We start from the raw sequence: 11,047 nt of genomic DNA, 5'->3' as shown, positions 1-11,047 counted from the left end.
TTGAAATATAAAAAAAATAATTTATACAAGGCCTTGCTGAGACACATAAAGATTATAAAGGGATAATTGCATTGACTTCTGTATGAAAAGACAACTATTATTGGTGTCAGAGAAAGGTGAAAGGGACAACCATTATTTATAACCATGACAACCAGTCATGATCATAAATTCTTTGGAAGTATACAGGCTATCTTTCCATTTGTCTGTTACATATAGAAATAAGAAGATGTGGTATGATTGCCAACGAAACAACTCTTCATAAGAATGATAAGATATCAAAATTGCTTAGAAGTTATGAAATTAACAACTATAGGAGACTGTTCACCCTTCAACATTAATCAAAACCCATTCTTCATATGGTAAGCTATAAAAAAAAAGCTTGAAATGACAAATGTCATAAACGTACAACAATTCGAGTGAGAAAACTATCGACCTCATTTATGTACAAAACAATAAAGGAAAAACAAATATGATATAAACAGAAATGAACGACAACCATTGAATCAAAGGGTTCTGACTTTGGACAGTCTATAATATTTCTTTCTTATTTTTTAGTAAGAATATGGGATATAAGACCATTTGCTCCACAAGAAAGATGTGTTAAAATAATGCAAGGTCACCAACATACTTTTGAAAAGGTAAGTTTAAATTTGACAGACTGGTGCAGGTGTTTACTCTAAAACAGAATATTTTCCTATTTTTACAGATCATCTATGATAAAGAAACACATTATGGCTGTTTGAGAAAATGCTATGCCAAGGGAAGGCACTTTTTTTTCCCCCACATCCCCCACAGAAATAAAAGTAAATAAGAACAACACTCCCTCTCGATTTTGGTATTTGAAATGCAACCACCCACATAAAATTTTAAAGACATTGCCTTCCCTGAAGAGGTGTGGGCATAGTATTTTCTGGAACAGCCCTTAACAGATTCCCTGTTATTATATACAAATTGCTTGTTGGCAAGCCATAATTGTCAATTTGATACAATTTTTAGGGGATTCAGCTGAATCACAGGTCAGCGCTCACGCTACCAGGCGAATAGGACTGTCACTTTGCTTTCCCCAACCCCCAAAAGCGAAAAAAGATGCCCTGTTGTTAACGATTCTCGCTTTCAGTTGCTTACTTTAATAATTGGACATTTTCAATTTTTACCAAGTTGATGAAACATCAAATTTTTTTTATTGATAATGAAAGAAATTCAGACATAAACGATTCATTTTCTAAAGAAAAGAGGTTGAAGCATTGTCTTTACAGTGTGTAGCAGATTATTTAATAAAAAGACAACTTTTTATCACTTTGTGCATTTGAATTCCGGTGCTTGTTTGAACTTGTTAATTGCAAAACGTACATCAACCTAACTTTCGGCAGCAAAATAAGTTTGTTACTTCATTAAAACCTGATAAAAGTTGCCTCAAGTAAATGTTTAATCCATTTATTGCATTAAAAACGTAATGTTCCTTTCCAAATAGCTTGCCAAACATCGTTTATTTTTGTAAATTTTTTGCATTTGTCCGCCAATGACTGATTCTAACTACAGATCGGAACCGGACCAACTATGACCAAAATCTGTATTTTACAATAATAACTATGGATGCATGGATGGAACATCTGACAGAAAAAATATTAATCCAAAAAGGAAAAATTACACATTCCACACGCATTAACAGACTTTTGGTTACATCTAATTGATTGGTGTATATAATTCCTTCCAATTTATTTGGATTGTTTCAAATATTGATTAAAAGTTGCTTAACTTTGAGACTACATTGTATTATACTAATACATGTATCAATATAATATGGCCCAGCTTAACTTTGTTTATCTTTTGATGAGAAACACTGAATTTCATATAATATCTCTTGCACCTTAAAGATACCCTTGTAGATTTCGAAAAAGAGTAAGCTAATGCCGCTACAAGGCAGCACTCGCACCCACAAAGTGGAAAGGGATTGATATAAGTTGCAAAACTTGTTTCCCAATCCACTATAAATAAATATGAATTTCATACACAAGATAGTTTTTAATCAAATTGTAATTGATGTATTATAATTTCTTAAACTTTTTGATTTAAAAAAATAATCTTTTTAGTGCTAGATATTTAGTTGCTAGTTTCTCACTAACCTAAACTTAAACAGCTTTGAAATTGAACTGTTACTTTAATTGTATACTCAGATATGAATTGTACAATATAAAAAAAAACATTGTTTACATATGACCTTTTTTAGCTCACCTGGCCTAAAAGGCCATGTGAGCTTTTCTCATCACTTGGCGTCCGTCGTCGTCGACGTCGTCGTCGTCTTCGTCGTCTGTCGTCGTTAACAATTTTTCAAACATCTTCTCCTCTGAAACTACTGAATGGATTTGAATGAAACTTAACATGATTGTTCCTTAGTATATCCTGCACAAAATGTGCGCTTCGATTTTTGATCCGTCAAAAAACATGGCCGCCGTTACTTAAAATAGAACATAGGGGTCAAATGCAGTTTTTGGCTTATATCTCAAAAACGAAAGCATTTAGAGCAAATCTGACAGGGGTAAAAATGTTCATTAGGTCAAGATCTATCAGCCCTGAAATTTTCAGATGAATCAAACAAACCATTGTTGGGTTGCTGCCACTTAATTGGTAATTTTAAGGAAATTTTGCAGTTTTTGGTCATTATCTTGAATATTATTATAGATAAAGATAAACTGTAAACAGCAAAAAAGATCAGCAAAGTAAGATCTACAAATAAGTTAATATGACCAAAATTGTCAATTGACCCCTTAAGGGGTTATTGTCCTTTAATGACAATTTTTCACAATTTGTTCATCATATTTGCTAACTTTAAAAAATCTTCTCCTCTGAAACTACTGAATGGATTTGGTTAAAACTTAGCATGATTGTTCCTTAGATTATCCTGCACAAAGTGTGTGCTTTGATTTTTGATCCGTCAAAAAACATGGCCGCCGTTACTTAAAATAGAACATAGGGGTCAAATGCAGTTTTTGGCTTATATCTCAAAAACGAAAGCATTTAGAGCAAATCTGACATGAGTAAAAATGTTCATTAGGTCAAGATCTATCAGCCCTGAAATTTTCAGATGAATCAAACAAACCATTGTTGGGTTGCTGCCACTTAATTGGTAATTTTAAGGAAATTTTGCAGTTTTTGGTCATTATCTTGAATATTATTATAGATAAAGATAAACTGTAAACAGCAAAAAAGATCAGCAAAGTAAGATCTACAAATAAGTTAATATGACCAAAATTGTCAATTGACCCCTCAAGGGGTTATTGTCCTTTAATGACAATTTTTCACAATTTGTTCATCATATTTGCTAACTTTAAAAAATCTTCATCTCTGAAACTACTGAATGGATTTGGTTAAAACTTAGCATGGTTGTTCCTTAGATTATCCTGCACAAAATGTGTGCTTTGATTTTTGATCCGTCAAAAACATGGCCGCCGTTACTTAAAATAGAACATAGGGGGCAAATGCAGTTTTTGGCTTATATCTCAAAAACGAAAGCATTAAGAGCAAATCTGACTGGAGTAAAAATGTTCATTAGGTCAATATCTATCAGCCCTGAAATTTTCAGATGAATCAAACATCCAATTGTTGGGTTGCTGCCACTTAATTGGTAATTTTAAGGAAATTTTGCAGTTTTTGGTCATTATCTTGAATATTATTATAGATAAAGATAAACTGTAAACAGCAAATATGATCAGCAAAGTAAGATCTACAAATAAGTCAATTTGACCAAAATTGTCAATTGACCTCTTTAGGAGTTATTGCCCTTTAAAGACTTTTTTCACAATTTGTTCATCATGTTGACTTACTTTAAAAAATCTTCTCTTATGAAACTGCTGTATCAATTTCAGCCAAACTTAGGCTAAATGAGTTTCAGAGTTTCAGAGTATCTAGTATAAATTTTATATTTCATTTCCTTGTATGTCAAGAAACATAGCTCCTATGGCTAAAATAGAACATAGGAGAAAATGATTTTTTTTGCTTTTGAAGAAAATAGGACGATTCAAAGAACATTTAAATAAATTGGAAAGCCAAAATAATCATTGATGAGAGATTAAACCAAAAAAATTCAGGTGAGCGATTCAGGCTCTTGAGAGCCTCTTGTTATACTATAGTAAAATCAAACAAAGCACTTCTCTTTCAAATCTCACCACTTCTCCCTATCAGTTTTCAAAAGAGAAGTCACTTCTCCATATAATTCTGAAGTAGTGTGAGCCCTGACAGGGTTAATTGTCAAACGAAATACAAATTTTCTAATAGGCTGTATGCAGACTTGACGTAACCACGAAAATGTGAGTTTTCAACAATCCACACAAGTTGGTATCTATGAAAAGAAATGAATCCACACTATCCTTTAGAGGGCTAATAAAATTTACTGATGATTAATAAAGATCTTTCTGTCTGTTTGTCCTTTGTATTCCATAATAGTAAATAAGTGTACACTTCAATGATAAAAATACATGTATAGAAAACAATAATCAACCATTTAGTTTTTGTATGATCTCTTTTATTTTATTATAATTCCTAATTGTGTTTCAGAATTTATTACGCTGTAGTTGGTCTCCAGATGGCAGTAAAGTAGCAGCTGGATCAGGTGACAGATTTGTTTACATATGGGACACCACATCACGGAGAATTTTATACAAACTACCAGGTCATGCAGGATCAGTAAATGAAGTTGACTTTCATCCAAACGAACCTATAAGTAAGTTCTCTCCCCTTGACAAGTCTGAAGTTGCCAATGCTCTGTATGTTCTTGTGAAGCAAAATGCACTTGAAATTACTAAAGGCTGTTCCCAAATTTATGGGGTTTGGGATGGGACGCACTAAAATTAATTAGATATTGGTGGTTGCATTTTCCTAAGAATATTTTAAGACACATAAACAGAGTGTAAAATTTTACTATACAAGTGGTCAGAGTCTTACAAAAGTGTCTCCTAGGTCCTCCTATGTGTTAAGTTCTGGTCAGTCATAAGTTTTATGACAACATGTTTGGTATAATTTGCACAGAATGAAAAATATTCTAAATTTAAATTTTAAAAGTTTAAACAAAATTGTTGTGATTGCTACTTTAAATACAATAGATATTACACAAATAGCTTTGCATAGCAATGGATGAACAACTAAATAACACATTATCCTTTATCTTTCAAAAACTGATTAAACTTAAAACAATTATGAAACTCTTATGTATATATATATAAAAAGAAGATGTGGTATGATTGCCAATGAGACAACTCTCCACAAGAGACCAGAATGACACAAAAATTAACAACTATAAGTCACCGTACAGCCTTCAACACTCATACAGCATAGTCAGCTATAAAAGGCCCCTAAATGACAATGGTAAAACAATTCAAACCAGAAAATTAACGGCCTAATTTAAGAACAGTAAATGAACGAAAAATAAATATATGTAACACATTAAAAAACGACAAACACAGAATTACAGGCTCCTGACATTGGGACAGGCACATACATACAGAATTTGGCGGGGTTAAACATGTTAGCGGGATCCCAATACTCCCCCTAACCTGGGACAGTGGTATAACAGTACAACATAAGAACGAAAAATAAAAATCAGTTGAAAAAGGCTTAACTCATCAGATGGATAAAATTACAAGTGGAAGTGGAAGGATGTTGTGCTGAAAGTGGTGTAAAAACTCCAGCAGTCAATCAATCAATCAATGATATAATTGAAATGTATTTTCTATTTTTCAGTTGTATCAGGATCAAGTGACAAAAAGTTATACCTTGGAGAAATAGAATGATGATAGATCTTACACAGAGGATTCAAAGTTGTGTCATTGATTACAAACTTATTTTAAGACTGTTGATCCAAGAAAACATTAAATAAAGGCAGCAGACAATTACATAATCATCCATTGTATAGTACCAAACAGAGGCTAGGATCCACTATATAATACCAAACAGAGGCTAGGATCCATTGTATAATATCAAAAAGAGGTCAGGATCCACTGTATATTACCAAACAGGCCAGGATCCACTGTATAATACCAAACAGAGGCCAGGATCCATTGTATATTTGAAACAGAGGCTAGGATCTGATTCAGAGTGTATGATGAATAGTGTACAGGTGCAATTCATGCTTTTATATATAAAACTTTTGAAAACAGTCTTTAGCTTCTTATTTATTCTACTCCAATCTTGATCGACTATGATATGATTTTTCCCTACTGGTGGTTAAGGTTCTTTTTTCATACTCCATCTTCCTTCACCAATAAAAAAACAAATACATGTAGTCAATAGGTATGAAACTAATGAAAACTTAAATCTATTAGTTGAATAAGATGAGGGTTCATCTGCCATCACTTGGTTTCCATCAGTGTTAGTTGTCTTCCAGTTTTTTTTTTGGTTTTTTTTTAAACCTCCAAAACTTCTGAAATAATTAAACCAAGCTTCAAATTGTTAATCTATATAGTTTTTAGAATATTCTCTTATACCTATATAGCTATCAACTGAAATGGCTACCAGGTCTAGAAAGAAACATTTAAAAATAGCAATGATCAGACTGAAATAACATAAGCAAATGGTAACTTAAGATTTGAAGATGTCATGATGAATTTGGTGTTAGGGCAGCACAACTCTGACACAGTGAATGGGTGATTGCTCCCATATCATTCGTTGTCAACCTTCAAATACAAATGCAAGCAGAAACTGTTAGAGTACCAGTGTCTTGCAAACCTGGATATCTATACCCTGTCCCAAATAATGATATAACATCAGTGGCATTACTGTCACACCTGTCATTGTAAAGTTATTTTAAAAAGCATTTTTAGAAAACTGGACTGTCATATCATATATACATGTACCAATGTCCAGGTAGGTATAACAGAGGAACTAAAACCCATAATGTCTAAATTGGATACATGTACTAGTAATCGGCAAAAAAAATCATCATTTTATATGGGCTTTGGTAATATATTTAATCAGCTTTTGATGAGATATATAGCATATCATACTTTGGGAAAAACTCATTCACAGAACCTATATAGCTAGCATATCATATTTTGGGAGAAACTCATTCATTGAATCTAGCATATACTTTCTGACAAACTCATGCATTGAATCTAGCATATCATACTGTTGGACAAACTCATGCATTGAATCTAATATATACTTTCAGACAGTCATTCACAGAACCTAGCATATCATACTTTGGGACAAACTCATTCATTGAATCTAGCATATCATACTTTGGGACAAAGTCATTCACAGAACCTAGCATATACTTTCAGACAAAGTCATTCACAGAACCTAGCATATCATACTTTGGGACAAACTCATTCATTGAATCTAGCATATCATACTTTGGGACAAACTCGTGCATTGCATCTAGCATAAACTTTCAGACAAACTCATGCATTGAATCTAGCATATACTTTCAGACAAACTCATTCACAGAACCTAGCATATCATACTTTGGGACAAACTCATTCACAGAACCTAGCATATCATACTTTTGGACAAACTCATGCGTTGAATCTAGCATATACTTTCAGACAAACTCATTCACAGAATCTAGCATATCATACTTTGGAACAAACTCATTCACAGAACCTAGCATATCATACTTTGGAACAAACTCATTCACAGAACCAAGCATATCATACTTTCAGACAAACTCATTCACAGAACCTAGCATATCATACTTTTAGAAAAAAACTCATGCATTGAATCTAGCATATCATACTTTTAGACATACTCATGCATTGAATCTAGCATATAATTTCAGACAAACACATTTGCATAACCTAGCATATCATACTTTGGGACAAAATCATTTATTGAATCTAGCATATCATACTTTGGGACAAACTCATGCATTGAATCTAGCATATACTTTCAGACAAAGTCATTCACAGAACCAAGCATATCATACTTTGGGACAAACCCATTCACAGAACCTAGCATATCATACTTAGGAACAAACTCATGCATTGAATCTAGCATATACTTTCAAACAAAGTCATTCACAGAACCTAGCATATCATACTTTGGGACAAACTCATGCATTGAATCTAGCATATCATACTTTGGGACAAACTCATGCATTGAATCTAGCATAAACTTTCAGACAAAGTCATTCACAGAACCTAGCATATCATACTTTCAGACAAAGTCATTCATTGAATCTAGCATATCATACTTTGGGACAAACTCATGCATTGAATCTAGCATATACTTTCAAACAAAGTCATTCACAGAACCTAGCATATCATACTTTGGGACAAACTCATACATTGAATCTAGCATATCATACTTTGGGACAAACTCATGCATTGTATCTAGCATAAACTTTCAGTCAAACTTATTCACAGAACCTAGCATATCATACTTTCGGACAAACTCATGTATTGAATCTAGCATATACTTTCAGACAAAGTGATGCACAGAACCTAGCATATCATACTTTGGGACAAACTCATTCATTGAATCTAGCATAAACTTTCAGTCAAACTTATTCACAGAACCTAGCATATCATACTTTGGGACAAACTCATGCATTGAATCTAGCATTAACTTTCAGACAAACTCATTCACAGAACCTAGCATATCATACTTTGGGACAAACTCATGCATTGAATCTAGCATAAGATACTTTGGGATAAACTCATGCATTGAATCTAGCATATCATACTTTGGGACAAACTCATGCATTGTATCCAGCATAAACTTTTAGTCAAACTCATTCACAGAACCTAGCATATCATACTTTGGGATAAACTCATGCATTGAATCTAGCATATACTTTCAGACAAAGTCATTCACAGAACCTAGCATATTATACTTTGGGACAAAATCATTCATTGAATCTAGCATATCATACTTTGGAACAAACTCATTCACAGAACCAAGCATATCATACTTTCAGACAAACTCATTCACAGAACCAAGCATATCATACTTTGGGACAAACTCATGCATTGAATCTAGCATATACTTTCAGACAAACTCATTCACAGAACCTAGTATATCATACTTTGGGACAAACTCATTCATTGAATATAGCATATCATACTTTGGGACAAACTCATGCATTGAATCTAGCATATACTTTCAGACAAAGTCATTCACAGAACCTAGCATATCATACTTTGGGACAAAATCATTCATTGAATCTAGCATATCATACTTTGGGACAAACTCATGCATTGAATCTAGCATAAACTTTCAGACAAAGTTATTCACAGAACCTAGCATATCATACTTTGGGACAAAATCATTCATTGAATCTAGCATATCATACTTTGGGACAAACTCATGCATTGAATCTAGCATATACTTTCAGACAAAGTCATTCACAGAACCTAGTATATCATACTTTGGGACAAACTCATTCACAGAATCTAGCATATCATACTTTGGGACAAACTCATGCATTGAATCTAGCATATACTTTCAGACAAAGTCATTCACAGAACCTAGCATATCATACTTTGGGACAAAATCATTCATTGAATCTAGCATATCATACTTTGGGACAAAATCATTCATTGAATCTAGCATATCATACTTTGGGACAAACTCATGCATTGAATCTAGCATAAACTTTCAGACAAAGTCTTTCACAGAACCTAGAATATCATACTTTGGGACAAACTCATTCACAGAACCTAGCATATCATACTTAGGGACAAACTCATGCATTGTATCTAGCATAAACTTTCAGTCAAACTTATTCACAGAACCTAGCATATCATACTTTCGGACAAACTCATGTATTGAATCTAGCATATACTTTCAGACAAAGTGATGCACAGAACCTAGCATATCATACTTTGGGACAAACTCATTCATTGAATCTAGCATAAACTTTCAGTCAAACTTATTCACAGAACCTAGCATATCATACTTTGGGACAAACTCATGCATTGAATCTAGCATTAACTTTCAGACAAACTCATTCACAGAACCTAGCATATCATACTTTGGGACAAACTCATGCATTGAATCTAGCATAAGATACTTTGGGATAAACTCATGCATTGAATCTAGCATATCATACTTTGGGACAAACTCATGCATTGTATCCAGCATAAACTTTTAGTCAAACTCATTCACAGAACCTAGCATATCATACTTTGGGATAAACTCATGCATTGAATCTAGCATATACTTTCAGACAAAGTCATTCACAGAACCTAGCATATTATACTTTGGGACAAAATCATTCATTGAATCTAGCATATCATACTTTGGAACAAACTCATTCACAGAACCAAGCATATCATACTTTCAGACAAACTCATTCACAGAACCAAGCATATCATACTTTGGGACAAACTCATGCATTGAATCTAGCATATACTTTCAGACAAACTCATTCACAGAACCTAGTATATCATACTTTGGGACAAACTCATTCATTGAATATAGCATATCATACTTTGGGACAAACTCATGCATTGAATCTAGCATATACTTTCAGACAAAGTCATTCACAGAACCTAGCATATCATACTTTGGGACAAAATCATTCATTGAATCTAGCATATCATACTTTGGGACAAACTCATGCATTGAATCTAGCATAAACTTTCAGACAAAGTTATTCACAGAACCTAGCATATCATACTTTGGGACAAAATCATTCATTGAATCTAGCATATCATACTTTGGGACAAACTCATGCATTGAATCTAGCATATACTTTCAGACAAAGTCATTCACAGAACCTAGTATATCATACTTTGGGACAAACTCATTCACAGAATCTAGCATATCATTCTTTGGGACAAACTCATGCATTGAATCTAGCATATACTTTCAGACAAAGTCATTCACAGAACCTAGCATATCATACTTTGGGACAAAATCATTCATTGAATCTAGCATATCATACTTTGGGACAAAATCATTCATTGAATCTAGCATATCATACTTTGGGACAAACTCATGCATTGAATCTAGCATAAACTTTCAGACAAAGTCTTTCACAGAACCTAGAATATCATACTTTGGGACAAACTCATTCACAGAACCTAGCATATCATACTTAGGGACAAACTCA

General features: G+C 33.3%; 1 protein-coding gene across 1 annotated transcript; it reads left to right on the top strand.

Moving 5' to 3' along the window:
• Positions 1 to 144: 144 nt before the first annotated feature.
• Positions 145 to 6,149, top strand: LOC139509143 (U5 small nuclear ribonucleoprotein 40 kDa protein-like). The gene is made up of 4 exons (XM_071296086.1): positions 145 to 178; positions 556 to 638; positions 4,552 to 4,717; positions 5,734 to 6,149. Exons 1-4 carry the CDS (start codon positions 145 to 147, stop codon positions 5,781 to 5,783), a joined length of 333 nt encoding a protein of 110 aa, XP_071152187.1. The 3' UTR covers positions 5,784 to 6,149.
• Positions 6,150 to 11,047: the final 4,898 nt, after the last annotated feature.

This window comes from Mytilus edulis, unplaced genomic scaffold (assembly GCF_963676685.1).
Source record: "Mytilus edulis unplaced genomic scaffold, xbMytEdul2.2 SCAFFOLD_624, whole genome shotgun sequence".
NCBI classification, from domain to species: domain Eukaryota; kingdom Metazoa; phylum Mollusca; class Bivalvia; order Mytilida; family Mytilidae; genus Mytilus; species Mytilus edulis.
This window is presented reverse-complemented; position numbering and strand designations above follow the sequence as displayed.

Bases quoted from the DNA above. Each gene is read 5' to 3' on its own strand.
- LOC139509143 (XM_071296086.1), top strand. From the start codon at position 145: ATGACAACCAGTCATGATCATAAATTCTTTGGAA. The intron at 179-555 runs GTATACAGGCTA...CTTATTTTTTAG, and splicing joins TGATCATAAATTCTTTGGAA to TAAGAATATGGGATATAAGA. The intron at 639-4,551 runs GTAAGTTTAAAT...ATTGTGTTTCAG, and splicing joins ACCAACATACTTTTGAAAAG to AATTTATTACGCTGTAGTTG.